Raw genomic sequence first — 18,475 nt, 5'->3', positions numbered from 1 at the left:
TCTTTGTATCCTGTCCAATCTTTTAAGCTATGTTGGAGATTTGTGCTCAGGACAAATGATCTACAATATCCTTTAAAGGCATGCTCTTTACCCAAAAGCTTTTCTGAATTTTAAAAAACCAGACCTGCAATATCCTGATACTATATAGTTTATATAAAAATTATTTGTATTGATTAAATTTCTATACTGCCCCTCATCTGAAGATCACAGTGTGGTTTAAAATATAAAATCGCATAAACACATACCATAAGAAACAAAAACAATAATACACCCAAAAACATCTTTATTCCCTCCTCCTAAAGATACCCCTGCTCAGTAGCTGGTAGAGAGGGGTGGGATCAATGCTTCCTCCCCACTCTGGGCATAGAGCATTGGATAAGTTGTCATAGGCACACGTCAGACCCTTCCACAGCACTCCTGCTGAGGAAATCACTGGCTGATACTGTAAGGTAGTAGCATACTACAAAAAACATAGGTTTTTCATGTTTTGTCAAGCTGGGTCAGCTATTTCCTAGTGAATACTACTGAAGCGAATCACCCCGTTTCATGCTTGGACAGGCAACTATATTCACTTAACAGAGGAAGTGGAATAACTAGGAGAATCAGTATTTACTCTAAGTAGTGCAGGGACCTTGGAAAGTGTGTCAATTAATTGATGGTACAGGATTTTTTCTTCTGACTAATATTTAGAATCAAGTTATAAGAACAATTAGAATACATTAAATTTATGAATACACCGATATAGTTAGGGATAAAGTTAAATGTAGAGAATAATGAAAGGAAACACAAATCAATATGCAATTTAGCAGCCAGTGGTTACCAGAACCCAATTGACAATGCAAAATACAGCAGAACTCATCATTAATGAATTACAATACATTATTACAATAAATTGCAAACTTGCAATCAACATCAACTACTATATCTTCCTGTATGTTGATACTTTATACTTATAGGGTAAAACACACCTTTTTAATTAAATAAACTATGTATTAATAATACACAAGACTGAAATATTATAAAGCCAACTAAAATGTTATAAAAACATTAAAGATGCTATCTGTGAATTAGAAATATTTTGTGTATACTTATTCACATCTTTTGAAAGAAATGCACACAAAGTCTGAAAGTGTCACACAAAACTAGAAGTTGCAGCAAATCTTTTCCTTATAGAAGTTTGCCTATATAACAAGAAACACTTTCATTCATTTCTTACCGTTCTTCTGGCGTATCTACGTGAAATGTCCTTTCTATCACAGTGGTCCATTGAAGACATCGGATAATAAATGTGTTTGGTTTTGGTCTCTCTGTTTTCATTAGCTGGCATTCTGGGGAGGGGGGTGGAGAAACATTTTTAAGATGCTGCTTTTTATAATATGGGGATATGGGGATATGTTCCAAGTACATATACTTTTTATATCAATCCAACACATTATTACACATTAGTACTTAAGGCTGCATTACTAGAATGAATGGTGCAAGGAGGGAGCTGCAGCCCATGCTAGGAAAAGAGGTAGTGAGGGAACTTTAAATTAATTCAAATCTACAGGGCCTGGTGAGCTGCAGCCAAGGGATGTAATCTCTTGCAGATGTAATCTCATAGCCTCTGACTATAAACATCTTGGAAAACAGGTGAGGTCCCTGCTAGGTTGGTTGTAGTGAAACAACTCTAATGATGCCGGTGAATTTCAGAGCTCAATTCAAAATGCTACTCTTAACCTTTGAAATTCTATATGGCTTAGGACCCAGATATCTGTTGCACTTCCTTCTTCAATCTGCTCATCCATTTAGATCATCCCAAGTCTTTCTCTGCATGTCCCTACAGCGTGGAACGTAGCAACTGGAGAGTCTTTTCTGTGGTGGCTCGTCACCTTTGGAATGCCCTTTCCAAGGATGCCCACCTAGAGATCTGATTACTGTCATTTATGTACCAGACAAAAACATTTGTGTTGTTCCAGGCTTCTAAGCACTGCTATCATAAGCATTATTTAACTTAGAACAGTCTGAGTTTATCGGCTGTTGCTGTTTTAATTTGCTGTATTAGTTTGATTTTACCAGCTGTTGCTGTTTTAATTTGCTGTATTAGTTTGAGTTTACCAGCTGTTGCTGTTTTAATTTGCTGCATTAGTTCGTATGCATTGTTTTTTTATTTAAAAAAATGTACATTTTGTTTCTCACTACTCTGTTAGCCACCCATGGAGCATAAATCTATGTTGAAGGTGACATGTATCAAATAAATAAATAAAGCCACTCAATTACTTTGTATTGCTCTATGGATAAATAGAATGATAAAATTTCCACATACATTCATGTTAAAACTCACTAAGTTCATCATCTTAAGCCCTTCTCCTGATGTCCCCTATCAGAGAGCTTTGGAGAGTGGGAACAAGGGAAATAGCATTTTTCAGTAGGGGCCTTCATCTATGGGATGCTCCTCCCAGCAAGAGCTGTCTTGCGCTGACATTAGCATACTTTCACCACCAAGTTAAAATGTATCTCTTTTCACTAGCTTTTGATTATGATAATCATGCTTAATAATGTTTGAACCAGAACTCTTATGCATCCAAAGCATGGGGCTCCATCTCTGAGCTAGATGTCTTCCCCTTAAATAAACAAAGCTATGAAGGACTAATATTCTTTATTAATAAATGAAAACTGTATGGACCTACAGAAAAAGAATGTTGGAAAATAATGAAATGTACAAAATGTATTAATCTGGCAATCGGTACTGGCTCAGAATGTTCAAGCCATTGCTGGGTCACTACCAAGTGAACACTGCAATCATCTCCTCTTCAAGTTTGCTGCTATACATAAACAAATGTAATTAAAAAGATGAATCTCAATTAAAAAACAGTTGGAACTCTAGAGTATCACTGAAAAAGATGAGCAAGCCAATAAAAACAGGAAGGCCCAGCATGATAGTTATCTACAACCAAGAAATATGGATCATTATTTTACAGCTTTCATTCTAGGTATTATTCAATACAATTGCAGTCATAAGAGTTTTAAGAAGTTAATAACTGGAGTGATCAAACACTGTCACAATAATAAATAGGAATATGTTAGCAAAATATTCCAAGTGTGAAAAAGTTTCCCCTTTTTCTGTTCCATGTCCAGGATGGTGAACATTATTTTAAAGGTTTTCTGAACCACTGGGATCATTTCTACAAGATGAAACAACTGTTGTGTCTTAGATGTAACATTAAACCATAATTTAGCACCAAAAAAAGTGAGGTCTATGCTTGTGTGCTCCCATCTCCCATCTTGCTATGGCATATCTCCACCCACACTTTAGAACTAAAAACACAAGTTTGAGCCTGGCCTGGCTAAATTATACTTTAAAATATCCAGAGTTTCCTAAATTTGGACACAAAAAGGGCTCTGGATAGTTTAAAAGCAAAAGCTTCTAATCTATTGTGACCATGCCAAAGGAGGAGAGGCTCATGCACGTAGCACTAAACCATGGTTTAGAATTATGTGTAAAAATGCCAGTGATTTTCCTTACCACATCCCTAAAATGTCTGGCACACTCAAAAATATTGTAATATTGCAACTATTGGCTTGAAACAAAAACTGCACTAGTCTCTAAATGACACGGTTATGTTAAACTCTCCTGAACAGCTCTTAACTACAAGCTGTATATCAAAACATTTTGTTTATCTTACACCATTCTGAACCACAGATGACAAAGTTTGCTTGAAGCTGTAATTACTCTGTAAAGCTGGGAAGCCAATTAGACGGCCTAAAACCTGCCAGTTCCAAAAAAAAGCTACCAAAAAAACATATCATCTGTTCAGAAATTATTAAAAGTTTAAAGTTTGAATTGTTAAATGTTTAACTATTTAACCTCCAGCATAGTTTTCCCCATTAAGGACATTTAATGTCCTCCATTAAGGACATTTAATAATTTAAAGAGTTTTTTTTATTAACATTTCTCGACATGGTTAAGAACAGTCCATTTCAAGAACCAACATATATACAATATGATGCTCTCCTAAGGCCAAAACTACACATTACATTTGTCAGCTTCTGCCAAAAGGCTACCGTATGTAAATTACCTTCACTCCCTCTGTAATTATGAAGGTAACTTACCTAGGTCTTGACATCATGGAAATGCTCATTTCCCTGATAGCAGCAGCCAAGAATGTTCAGTGGGATCAAAGAAGCACACCTCAAGATGTTACGGAGGGGGAAATTAAACATGTGGTTGCTGCATTTGGCAGCTACCACACATTTCATGTAATGTGTAGCTCTGGCCTAAGTGAAGCTTACTAAATGCATATGTCCAGTTCAACAATTTTAGGCATTCTATGGGGATGTCAATCCATGATAAATATTTGAAATTATCTTCATCTTAATGAGCAATTCTACAGAGCAGCTTAAGTCCCAGAAGTGTTGTCTACAACTGCAAGGGAAGTGCAACTTGTATGCTTGCTCAACCCAAAGAACCTTTGCTTGCACTCATTTTCCAAGGCCCTTCCTGCTATGATTCCTTGGGCATTTTTAACAAGTCATTTGTACACTGCATTTCTGCTCTCAGAAGAAAACCCAGGGTGTTTACAACAATAAAACATTTAAACAAATACACAAGCAGGTGAGTATTTTTAGAAAATTCTAAATCCTGTCAGAATCCTTCTAAGCTCTTTAGGGGGAGAGAGACACAATATATGCACTAGCTTCTAAAGTTTCTACAGATAATAAAGGGGGCAGGGCAGAATTATATAGTTCAACTGCTTCTGTAGCTGAGGAAGAGTCAGCAAACACAGCTATATTGGTATATTATTTGCTATAGGTTTTGAACTACAAAACATACTGTATTAACATGCTAACACATGTTAAATAGAAGCAATAAAAATAAATAATAATAGCAATAAAGTTATGCTTCCTCATGACTCACTGGAAGCTATTATTTCCACTATTAGGTATTGCGACTGCCCTAGTACTTACATATTGTTTTATTTTGCAATATAGGTTACGCATTATAGTGAGTTTTCAAATTAAGAGCAGCACATATAAAAATTCTCATTTGCAAAATCTACTAAGTTTCTGAAACATTACTGCATTACTGATAGGACCATATTCTTGGTTTTGTGTGCACGGAATATTAACATTATTTTTACTGACAGAATGTTCTGTGTGGATTCTTTCAAGAAAAGTGCATGGGTGTGGCATTTTTTGATCTTATAAAGTGCCTGGGTGCGACTTTTTTATCTTGTCATTTTGGAGGTCTACTTGACTTGTAATCAAAATAAATAAAATGAGAGGTGTGTGACATTCCCCAAATACCCCATTTGAACTGGAAGTTCAAATAAACTTAAGAATATGCCAAACTATACACTTAGAAGAGTGTTCCCTACATGATGGCATGAAAACGCATCCACCCCCAAAGGACTGAGGGTACAGCAGCCCACAACAAAACAGAGTCATCACAAATCATACAGAGGCACTACTCTGTAGGAGTTCAAAAAGATCCACCACCCACTACAAGGTGTTGTCCGAAAATTCGGGATCCAGTACATCATCATAACATCTTGATCATCCAGCACCACAATCCATTCTACTCAGGATTAAGTGCTTATGCATCAAAGGATGTAGCTCTTTAAGTACCAGTAATGTGTTTTCTAGATCCATATCTACCATATACTAGACAACTTTGCCAAAAAAAGCTCCACTTTTTGAAATATGGCAACCCTACCATTCTCTTTCTATTCATCCATTCATTCATAACACTCAATGCCACCACATCCAATCAAGATTTTAGGGCACTGAAACAGCTGATAAATTGCAGTTATAAAGCAGCATTTCTGATATACTAAACTACTGATGTTCTTTTCCCCCAGAAAACTTTTCTGTTGTGATCCTTGAAGCAGATTAAAATAATTTCACTGTTAAAATTGCTATGATTAATGACTTAACATCAACATTTTCCTAGGAAACAGAATGAATGGATCCTTATTTTTTGTAAACCAAGAAATATTAATGTGAATTGCAACACTGTGATGCAAACATTACACCATCTTAGCAAAGCAACTTATGTATTTCATCTTTTTTTAGATTTGCTTGGAACATCATATTGCATTTCTATTAAAAACTTATTTTTAAATCTGGAGAAGGCTCCACTTAACTTCCTTATATAGATATGTATGTGAGTTTTGCATACATAGCAATCCTATATAAAATATACAGGTTTCAGCAAATGTTTCCAGTTACCAGAGTTTGGGGATCTAATAACTATTTTGTGTATGAAACTTCATACAGGAGCTGGACTGGGGGGGGGGGAATATTTCAAATTTCTAACCAAACCAAAAGGATATTTAAAATACAACACTAAAAACCTATGCCTTTCCAAAGTTTTTCAGTGTACTGTGAGTTTGATGATCTGTTAAAATACAATTTGAGTGGTTACTGAAGATACTCACTTGCTACTGAAAAGTTGTTTAGAGGATATGGTAGATCCACATCTTGCGGCTTTTCCTTATAGCCTATGAAAGAGCCATCTGTCTTCAATAGGAAGTATCTTGGCCTCCAGTTTTTTATATATTCACCTATATAAGAAAAGATTAATTCAAGGATTAATATGAACTTATAACTTGAAATATTCATTGTAGCGTTGCCAAATGATAAGAAAAAAAACTGGATGGGTCTCATCCTGTTTGCTTAACAATAGTTAGATTTGCAGACATTAGTAAGTGAAACCTTTTCAAAAATGTACCTAAACATCCTCTTCTGTGAATCTCTGCAGATCTAACTGGTGCTAAGGGCACAGTAGAGCAGGTTGATAAAAAGCTTACAAACCTAGCTTGCTTAATTCTCTTCTACTTTTAATTTTTAAAAAACAAATACTGTTTGGATATTCATTCAAACGGGATTCATTCATTCAAACAGGATAGACAGAAGACAGATTTGTCATTTACTTGTAGTTCACTGGATGAGTCACAGTAGATTGACAGCAGTTTCTGACTCCCAATAGCCACAATAATTCTTTCTCCCTCCTCAAAATTAGCCTGTTAGAAACAGTGACCTTTACTATCTCATATGCAGAGTCTTCCCAGTATATACAGATCATGGTGTATAGTAATTGACTTACCCTGTCCTAGAAGTGGAAGGAAAATAATGAAGTGGAGTGGCTTCATTTGGATGGGGCAGGGGAGGAAGTGGGACGTTTTTGCTTCAAATTAGGCCAGATTCAATTATGACCACAAAAAAGAAGCAGACCGGTGTTAGGTCCACCTGAAAGGAAGGTGGATGGTGTCCCACTTTATGCTGAGCACCAGCTCTGCCCATGAACCACCATTTCGAATCTAACTTCTCTACCACCCTGGCCTCTATTTTGAACAATTTTGATGTACCTCGTAATTACAGTAAAAAGAAAATAGACATTGAAAGCATGACATTTGTCCCTGGTTGAATTAAAAAATGTTTCTCTGGCAACAGCTTGTTTGATTCAACTGTGCTTTAGTGTTGGGTCTTTTGATAATATGTTCATGTGTGCATTCCTTTGACTGGACATCTAGACATTCACAAATGTCTAGGAGAGAGTGTTTGCCTTCAGGCAAGGAGAATGCCCAACACCATTTCCCACAAAGGCTCGTTGGTGCTGCAGCTTGGAGAAGATTAAAAACAGCTGGAATCTCTCCTGATCCCCCCCCCCCAAACCTCGGTACAGTTGAGATAAGACTGCTTCCCTCCCAGAGGGTTTAAAATAGGCAGGGATTTCTCAGGGCCAACTAGATGATACATTCAATGCAAGAACATGTCTACACCATCTTCTGTGTGACAGCTGCTAAGATATTTGAAGTCTGTTATCATGCTTTCCCTTAATTTTCACCTCTTCAGGATAAACATACCTAGATCTTTCAATCTTCTCTTGCAAGGATTGGTTTATACATGCTTCACCATCCTGGTCACCCTCATCTAGACATGCTCCAATTTGTCAATGTCCTTCTTAAAATGTGCTACCCAGAACAGGACACTGTATTCTGAAGTGGCTGAACCAGTTCACAATAGAGCGGAATCTTGCAATCTTGACTGTGCTTCAGTTATTAGAGCTTATGATTAGCAAGTGCACTGCATTGCTGGTTTATATTCATGTTGTCATCAGCTAAGAGTTTTAGATCCTGTCAAACAGATCTCTTTAATCCTGTATGTATCCTTTTGATTTTTTGAACCTAAATATTGGAATTTAATTTATCTTGTTTTCAACCAAGTATCCAACCTGTCAAGATAGTTTTCAATCTTGATTTTGTCATCTATTCAGTTTACTAGTCCTCTGAGTTATGTGTTATCTGCAGATTTGATAAGCATCCCATCTATATCCTCATTGAATCCATTTGTTCAAATAGCTGTGGATTGACATGGTAGTAGTGTAATTCAGCCCACATTTACTATTTCATCAGCAAGGATATTGTGAGAGACTTTTTTGGGTGTCTGTTGCAATCTGCTGACTTACCAAACTAATAACTCTATCAATTAATAAATGAGATAATTAATAAATGAGGTAAGTCTGAATTTTGCTAAAAGCTCTCTGCAACAATTTTAGTTCTTATAATATTACGGTGTGTTTACCTTTGGTTTCATATGAAAGACAAGAGTGATAGAAATAACCACATATGTAAGGTGACATTTCCACACCCTAGTATATAACAGGAAAGGCAAGATCAAATATTCACATTTGAAAAGCTAAATTGAGTGGACCAGTAATCCATAGAGTAAAACAGAGGGAAACACTTTGTGATAATTTAATCAAGTGCAACTCTGGAGTAGTTAAGATAGCAGTAGTTTTGCTTTAGAGTATTATTTTCTATCCAACTTCCTGCTGTGTTAAATGTAAGCTAAATTATTATTTTGCTTACATTTACGCCTTTTAGGTTTCAGAAACATACTCCTTATAATTAAGGAAGAGGTCTCTAATTTTGTACACTGCATTGGAGAAAACTGAGTAATTCACATCATTTATATATCGGTCAAGCTATTTAAAGCTACTACAGAGCATTGCTTAAAATAGGATTAAACTAATTCATGTTGTATCACAGACATTTCAACTTATTCTTCTTAGAAAATAAAGCACAGGAAGGTCCAAACAAGGCTGCAGCTGTGGATTCAGGAGAAACTTCAAAACTCATTTGTTTCGATTTTTTCCCAGTGGGAGGGTTAAGTACATGCTTAACTGATGCTCTTTCTCTCTTTCATAATGTTAAATTAAATTGGAAAAAAATAGGTCATTAAGTTGTTGATTTTAACGTCTAAGGTCCAACAGAACCAAATGAGATACATTCACTTTTCAAGTTCCTAGTACAATATGACAAAGGCTGTTTCACCCTCGAAACTAGGACCAAGATAGGAAAGTATATAAATCAGGCTGATCCAACGCACAGCCCAAGGGCCATATGCGGCACTCAGTGCCTTTTCAGCAGTCCTCAACATTTGATCCCACCCCCACAGCCCTTGTGTTGCCCTCCCAAAGCCAGGTAAGCGAGGTGCTGGGCTTTGAGAAGGAAACATGAGGGCTCAGACATGAGGTGGGGAGCTTTAGGACCCTGCCAGAGCATCGCAACTCCTTCCCAAATTCCAGCCCCTCACTTAGTTGATTTTGGGAAGGCAGCACAAGGGATGGGGGAGTCAAATTCTGCCCCCCTCATGCCACACAAGAAGACATTGTTTCATTGTTTCATGCCAAAGTACTCTTGCAGCCCAATTGGTATGAAATGTTGGGCTGTGCTGATCTGAATAGTGTCAACCAAGAAAGCCTGGAGCTGTCACCACTTGCACCAACATCTTATTCTAAAAGAGTAAGTTACACTAGCCAAGAATTATCAAGGGTGGTTGGCTTGAAGGAGGCTTTTTATAGTTCTCACAACTTATTTTCTTCAATGAAGTTGGAAATAGTGATGTAAAAATCTCAATAAATCTTGAAGCCATGGGGAAAACTGTTTTTCCCTTGAGGGGGTGGTTTTTATAAAAATAAGAAATCTGGGGGAAGGGAATCAAAAAATGTATAACCATTTACAGATTGAAGGTCATTTATTATGGATAACTTGATTTGGCATAAAAACTATGTTGTATATTTAAAATGCAGTTTATTCAGAAAATAATTGCAAAATGAATTTTCTTTAAGAAATATTTCACAAATGGAGCTACAAGCTACTGAATGGTAAGGGACCTCTTTGGCCAATTTATGAGGAGCAGGCAAAAAACAATAAAAACAGAAGAAACAATCAACATTAGAAAAATCAATAAAAATCAAGTGTCAAGCAGACATACAGCACTTATTTCCCTAAAATGAACTGAGAAAAAGAACTGGGGAAATCAATGAATATACGGGAAATTTAATCAGCCTTATTTTCTGAGCTAGTGCTATCAGTTTCAGTTCCTGTTTCTCCTCCTTCCTAGACTGAAACAAGTTTCTCTACCCTTTCAAAAGCAAAGAAGGTGTTGATCCCTTCTTCTTTCTCGTGTGATAATGACAGTGCCCTCAAGAGGTAGAAATACATCTTGCTCTTGCATTTGAGAAGTTTTCCAGCTTACAATTCAAGGATTGCTTGTCCTCAGTATACAGGAATTGCAATTATCTATACTGTCTTACTTATAAGTCTTCTGTTTCATAGTTTTTAGACATCACAGGGGTGTCTTTAACATTTTAACCCCCATTCTAAAAGAAAATATTCTGCACTCCTTTTTTCCATTTTTTTGGGGGGGCGGGGAGGACAGACTTGGGGAAAATATTTATACCTAATCCCTGGGCTTTCACATCTCTAGTTGGAATACAGCTCTCAACCAGGGAAACATGGACATTTTCCATCACCCACATGCCCAGTCCCCTTCTAGTGTTCTTAAAAACCAGGATGGATATTGGTCTAGAACACCGTCTTCCAAGCAACTTGTCCATATTCTCAGGCTGAACAAGCAGAAACTTATATATAAAAATAGGACAAACACACAATGGAGCCACAGTCATAGATGCTGCTCTTATATACAGAGTCTAAGCTAGAAGGGATACACATTGTTTTATCATCAAAGTGTTATGCCAAACTGGTTGCTGCTGAGAGATTCTCCTAAATATCTTTGGGGCTATTATAATAAATAATAATAAATATTATGTAACAATCCTCTCAGCAAGCAGAATTTTCCAAATGGTAAAACTGTGTCAATGCAACAGTGGCAGAGAAGTGTAATTTCTTCACCGCCATTACCACCACAGAAGACACCTCAATGAGGTCTACCTCATTTTTAGTCAGATTGGTCTTCAATTTTCATTCCCTGTTGATCTAAGTGTCTGCCCAATCAATTTGTTTCCCCTTCAAAAAACCAAGGAGCCTAAGTTCTACCAAAAGAAAGTGCATCTGCCCATATCATTTCTCCAATTCAGAGGTCAACTAGGATGTTGACAGAAACACAAGCCCTGGTAGCAGGAAATGCCCCCCAGAGTGAATTAACATCTGGAGGGTCACAGGTTCCCATCCCTGGCCCCAGGGGTGCCAACTTCAATAAAATATTGGGGATCAGGTAAGACCTGCCCCACATAATCTATCATATGATGCAGTGCGCACACACCATTTGAATGGCAATGCCCATCAACTTTGGGGGGCCCAGCCTCCTCAAATATTTTATTGGGAGGGCTGGAGACCCCTCAGCCCCAGGAATTGGCTCCTATGCCTGGCCTAGATCATTTAAGAAAAGTTGTTGGCATCTGCCTGTCTCAAATAGAGTGAACCTCTGGAACTGAAGTCAAACCGCTGCAATAGCAGCGTTAAAGTTACCTCCTTGGGGCACTAGCCAAGGCAGCATTGTTTAACCTGGAAAATATATGTCCCTGAATATAACACTTCTAGTAAGAAGATGTGTTCACATGTTTCAACTAAATTAGGATAGCATAACTGGAAGGAGAACTTTTACCCATACAGATAACAGTAGAGGAAAAGTCATCCCAACAGAAAAATCACACATGAAAAATATACCTAATTCACATGTAGAGTTATTACACTAGGATTCTGCATTAGACTTCCTAAAAGGGAGCAACAGCTGTTGAATAGACAAACGTGAGATTTCTCTCTCCTCTCTCTCTCATATACATACAATGCCCCCCCCCCAAAAAAAACTGTTTGAAATGCTTTATCAATTTACTAAGCAGCCCATGTGTTGGGGAGAAACCAAGTAGACAGGATTGCTTAATTTCAAACTAGGTTAAGCCTTTTTAAGCCAGGTATAAAAACAGAGATGCCCTTTAGAACCAGACATAAAAGAATACAGCAAAATAGAGGAAATAAAACAAATGAAAACATGAAAGATATATAACAAATATAAGATGAATAAACAAACAGGATTTCAAATGAATCAACCTTAAAAGGAGTTCCCCAGCCAAAAAATATTTGTTATAAAAACTGAATTTACTTACCTTGGCCCTCTGAGGGCAGTGTTACCTAAGATTAGACGTTAGAATATTCTTTTTACCCAGAATGACAACTGTCGGTGCCTCAAAGAAAGGTTGTTAGAAAGTTTGGATTCTTGCGCATTGTATTTGTAATATAATTTCAATTTTCAATTTTTAAAACTAAGTAAGCCTTAATTATTTTTAGAATCAAATAGTATTCCAAATAAAGAAAAACAAATGTCTGTGATTTGGTTAAACAGGAAATATTCAGCCGTTTGCTTCAAAATATTTTAAATAACTACCAATACACTTTAAAAATCAGAATTAAGAGTCCAACAACTAGGGGTGGGTGGGTGAGTGAGTGAGTGGGTGTGGGTGTGTATAAAATCTCACACAAGAACTGCAACTTACATAGTAGCTGTCAAAGTTAAATAAATGCAAAAGTGACTAGAGTTGAAGCTCAAATATTGTGCCAGGCTAGCAATTATTAAGAAATAGGGGGGAAATGCTAAAAATAGCTATTCAGTTAGACAAAACTAGGGAGTATTACCATTTCCTGATCTTAATGTGAAATCATAACAAACTTTTAGACTTTTGGAAACAAATTTAGGCAAAACACTGGTTTTCAGAAATTCTGGGACACAAAGAAGCCAGTATTTTCCTCTCTTCCCAATACCATTTAAAACTACAGTTATAGGAGAAACCCCCTCTTTTCCCAAAGTAGTTCCCTAAAGTCCATTAATGAGGTTTGGACATCTGATAAATTAATTAGTTGGTAGAAACACCACACTTCTTAAACTTAAATTGTCACAATCCTTTTTTCAAATAAATTAATTTATAACGTTTAAGAACCACAGGCAGATGAGGTTGTAAACCACCTGTGTTCTTCAGATGAAAGGTGGTTCAGAAATTTAGTAAATAATAAAATAATGAATAAATTCAGGAATAGCACAATAAAGTCATGTCTTTGGTAAAATTAGTTTCACTTAAATCAAATGGTGATTGCAGAGCTCTCTACAGTATGCATGATAGAGGGGTGTCCAAATGAGCATGTTTGACTTTCACTTCTCCAGAAAAAGAAGAGGAGCTCCTACTTCACTTCTGTAATTTCAGAATAGAGCTGTGTGTGCAGCTGGGGTCCATATTAGTCCTTTGTACACAAAAGGAGTCCTTTGTACACATAAGGAGTGTACACATAAGGAGTCTCTGCATTGGGTAAATGTATTAAGGATTGCAGTGCCATCTAGAATTGTGAATCACTGACTATTAAAGACAACACTTTCCCTTTTAAATTTGCTGCAGAATTAGGATTTATGTAATTGCAACCCCATTTATTAGGGAGTAAATACCACTGCAGCGACTTAAAATTACTTCTGAGTAAACATGTATAAGCTCAACATAATTAGAACCAACCTCCTATAGCGAACACAAAAATTATGGTCACTTTTCACAAGTGTTTAAAAAAAATAACTTTTACCATGGAAATCTAGTACTAGCACATACTGTACAATGTACTAGCTTAATGGGTAGATCTTCAAACTTCTCTATTCCTAAATACATCAAAGAATTGCATCTCGAGTCACAACAATTCTGCAAATTATTAATTGCTCATTAATTATTTAAATGATCCTTACAAAAAAACTGAAAACTGAAAAAACGATTATGAAATATACAATGAAAGATGTACATTTCATTACTGAAATGAAAAACTGGTGCTTAATCCAAGAATTCTGGAAAACTTTCAATTTTAAAAAATTTATTTGCTCTGAACTTAATACTTAATACTTGGGGGGGGGGGGTGATCCATCGTACCACCACATCGTCCCTACCTGACTGCCGTGTACACTGCTCCGTAGTGCCCTATCACTGAGCCCTCTTCCCATGTCACCAGCCCTTCTGTGGCATGGAAGGGCTGGATTAAGGCATAGGTGTGTAAATGCACTAGTAATTAAATGAAAGTACAAACATGCTTCCAGAATCCTTGACACATACTATCAATGGCTCTGGAAACTGTGCTCTCTCACAACTAATCAAATTAATCAAGAAGGAAATTATGCTAATCCCAGTTTGTGACTGAGTCAACTGTGTAACAAATAACGACACTGGAATTAGTAACTCCTGTATGCTTTCCAGAAAACCTGATACCTTAACCAAGAGATTATCAGCATTCTTATTATTCTGTGAATTCCACGGTAAAAGTCCTATGCATGAAACAGAATAGTTTATTTCACCAATAGAAGTTTTGTGTAACTGTAATTGTACTAGATAAAAATGGGATTATATTTTCTAATTCTACTGTAATACAATTATGGTAAAATACGTAAGATGTCGTAAATTACATTCTTTCCATCTCTAACAAAAATTATGGACAAAATACATTTCAGAATTCTAAACTGGTATGTTTTAGATTTGACTGAATTATACCAGGACGCTAAACATAAAACTAATCAGGATTCAGGGTTGTCATCTATCTATTTCCTCTCTCTTTGGCAGTTAAAAATATTTCAGGACAATCATGTGTTAACAACATGGATTAGAAGATTATGTTCATTGTTTTCGCCTCTGACATGGGTATGCCCAACGCATACATGTTCTTGAATTTGCAACCAATTCGTATAAATCAGTCCTGAGTACTTATCTAACCATATGAGTTAGACATATTTCAAAGCTTTGCACATATGGTCGAAGTGATCTACAGCCCTAATATTCATTAATTATTCATTATATCCTTCTACAGTGTTTGACCAGCACTGTCGGGGGGGGGGTGCTTTTCAGTAACTAGAAAAGCAAAAGTTTCAACATGTTTTAACTCTAGCAAATCTGATGGGTTTCTTGGAAGATAACTACATTGTCAAATAACCCCAGAATCTGTTTTGTTCTGACACTTTATTATATCTTAATATTTTAAACAGCTTGATGTTATAGGAAGCATGCATTATCATCCAAGGATGGCTATCAGTGCAAAGATGCATATAATGTCTTGAAATCATCTGGAGTAAAAAAACAAGCAGATTTCAAAAAACAGACACATGTTCAGACTTAAATATTAAAGCTGCACAGAGCAAGTGATACACAGTACAATCTTATATATGTCTGCTATGAACTAGGTTTGACTGAGTTCACTTGAAGCTTATATCCATGCAAGTAGATATAAGACTGCAGCCACAATCTCAATTATTTCAGAATGCAAACTTTTGATTTTGAGAGATTTCTACTCCAGTCTATGTTTGCAAAAGAAATTGTTTACAAACCTGCATGTGTCTCTGTTACAGTACTTTGATGTACCTCCCTATGTGGAATAAAAATGTATGGATTTTAAGAAAAGCTGAGTAACCACCATGGGCTGGAGCAGAAGGAGGCATTTCACACTCCAACTTCTCATTAAACAGCCAACTAAAGGAAACATTTTGTGCAATTCAACTTTTATATCGCTTTCACCCGTTGTCCAAAATAGCAATTTCATTCTTCCCTAGGAGAGAAGCGCCCAATATTTATCTATATACTACAACAATGTATATACAGTCGTACCTTGGTTGACAAACGGAATCTGTTCCAGAAGTCCGTTCAACTTCCGAAAACGTTCAAAAACCAAGGCACAGCTTCCGATTGGCTGCAGGAGCTCCCTGCACTCAATCAGAAGCCGCATCAGCCGCATTAGACGTTCAGGTTCCAAAGAACGTTCGCAAACCGAACACTCACTTCCGGGTTTGCAGTGTTCTGGAGCCAAAATGTTTAAATGGCAAGGCGTTCCACCATCAGCTTTGCTGAGAAAGCAGGTTCCTCCTTCCATCAACCATGATATGGCATCAACCAGTCCATCAGGCAGTAACAGAGGTGGAAGAGAAGGGCAGCAGAGCCACTACATGAGAATAAGCCGAGATACAAGCTAGTCTCCTGAAATAGCTTCCATCCCAGCTTTCTAGCACAGGATCGAGGCTTTGTGGACAGCTCCACCGCTCAGGTTGTTGGGCTGAGGAGGTGTAAAATTAATAAGTTTTATAACTGAGAAGATCCACTTGGAGGCACAGGGTGTCATATTATGAAAGATTACCAAAGTCCACCCCTTAGCTTTCCCAGGAGTTTTCTCACTTCTCCTATAAGTATGAGTAGCATGGACTGATTTATTTTTTATCTATTAATTTTGTATACAACCCTTCATGTGAAGATTATTTTTTTTTAGAAATTTGAACATTTTATTGGTTTTAAAATTGTGTAACAGAAATAATCAATAGATGTTAAAGACAAAATAAAAATAAACAATCATTAATTCCTTAATTGATACTTGTTTTGTACATCATTTTGTAATTAAATTTAACGTGACCTCTGATCTTCCCATTATGTTCCCAAATTAGATTCCTTGAATACGCACTTAACTTTATTTTCTCCACATTGTTTAACTTACTTTAAATTTTGTAAAGTTATCCATTACACACAGAAGATCATGTGAAGATCACTGGGCAGTTCACAACATGGTTTTTTATTATTCATCTGCAAACTATAAATAAATAACAGGCCATCAAAATAAGGCATTATTCCAGGGGAAGGGAATCTGCGTCTTCCACATGTTGTTGGACTCTCATCAATCCCAGCCAAAAGCGCCAATTGTCATGATACTTGTATCATTTAGCCACTATGGTGTTTTTGTGTGTCTCTGTTTTTGTGTGTAAAACTAGTGCTGTATTACCTCCACTGGATCATGAAGGGATTAACTTCTACTTAGGATTTTCAGCTGAGGGAAGCTATGTCTGAGATAAACTCCACAGCTGTGTAAGTTTGAAGACCAGGCAGGAAAGTTGTTTATATATACAGTATCAGCTAAGCCAAAAAGGCAGCAAGAGTACACAGCTAAGGCTTCTTTGAAATTATCTTTTTGGTGATGACAGAGGCTAGACTGAGGAGCTGAGTGGTATTACATTGGTTTTGTAATAGAATGAGGCTTGTAAGAAAAGGCAATGCCCTTGCATACATTTCTTTTAAAGTTCTACATTTACATTTGTGGGTTCCCCCCTCCCTTTTTGTGTAGGATTTAAACATTCTGGATATTGACGAGACTTACCCTTCCTATAGAAATGAAGGGTTATATTCATCCCATCCCATCAGCGTAAGGATTCCCACTTGTGCAAAGGGACTTTCCCCATCTCCTCCCACCATACACCTCTTCCACCATTCCCAAATCTGCCCCAGAGGGTTGAGTAAACCCCTAGAACAGATTTAGGGACATGTGGGGGGGGGGGGAAAGAGGATCTCACCAAGTGGAATTTTTCTTTAAGTCAAAGTCTAAGGGTGAGATTAGAAGAATAAAAAAATTTGCAACTATATGGATACTTCTTATTTGGAGGTACTAGCTATAATTTTCTGTGCTCATTTTAATTATTTTCCAGAATCATTTGGTCCTCATTTTGACCACTAATAGGGCTGGGTGATGTATTGATACATCGTCCAGGATGGGTATGAGGGTCAGATTGTGATGCCGATTTCTTGATTTCTGTGCTAGGCGGTATATTGCGGGTGGGGCTTGCCTGCCTGCCTGCACCTTCACGTCCTTCTCCAGCCAAACAAGCGAGCTGCTCCCTCCATCCATTCCTCCTCACACGGGGCCACAGAGGCATCTCCATGTCCTGCAGTGCCAGCTTCTCTTCATCACCTCCACATGCTGTGGGGTGGGTGCTTCACTCCAGTGCTTTGCATGGGTGGGGGCTGGTGCTCTGGTTGATGGTTCCCAGTGGTGATGCAAGCAGCAAGGGATAGACTTTCATGTGGGCTGGCGACTCGGGGTGCACCGCCACTGGGAGGCCAACAGTGCCCTGGGATTCCTTGTTCAGGTGCGTGGATCTTGCCTCTCTGAGCAGCCCAGGGCAGGGCAAGATCACGTGGATGGCTGCCGTGGGGAGTTGCAGCTAAGGCACGCGACTTGGCGCAGCTGCCTCTTGAACAAAGGAAGGGCAGATACAGCAAGGTAAGGAGTAGCAGAGCCTGCACATGGTTTCGCTGGTCCTCTGTGTGGCTGGCTGCAGAGGACTGGTTGCCTGCTGAGGGGTGCTGGGAACCTGCACTGGAGAGTCAGGGACAAGGTTGTGTACGGTGGGGCTGCCTGGCTACTGCAGAGCC

The 18,475-nt window shown here is 37.6% G+C and overlaps 1 protein-coding gene across 7 annotated transcripts in view; it reads right to left on the bottom strand.

Annotated features, from left to right (window-relative positions):
* The window catches only part of AKT3 (AKT serine/threonine kinase 3), a 103,085-nt gene that overhangs the window by 39,516 nt on the left and 45,094 nt on the right, over window positions 1–18,475 (bottom strand). For all 7 annotated transcript variants that reach the window (XR_014509156.1, XR_014509157.1, XM_083432221.1 and 4 more), the window contains 2 exons: window positions 6,420–6,545; window positions 1,217–1,328 (listed from right to left, as the gene is read on the bottom strand). Coding sequence is in view for 5 of the 7 variants with exons in the window: in XM_083432221.1 (XP_083288347.1) it covers window positions 1,217–1,328; window positions 6,420–6,545 (238 nt within the window). In the remaining 2 variants the exon portion in view is untranslated. The remainder of the gene's footprint in view (window positions 1–1,216; window positions 1,329–6,419; window positions 6,546–18,475) is intronic.

This window comes from Podarcis tiliguerta (genome assembly GCF_965153285.1).
Source record: "Podarcis tiliguerta genome assembly, chromosome: 3".
NCBI lineage: Eukaryota > Metazoa > Chordata > Lepidosauria > Squamata > Lacertidae > Podarcis > Podarcis tiliguerta.
The sequence above is the reverse complement of the archived record's forward strand: the minus strand, read 5'-3'. Positions and strand labels throughout refer to the sequence as shown.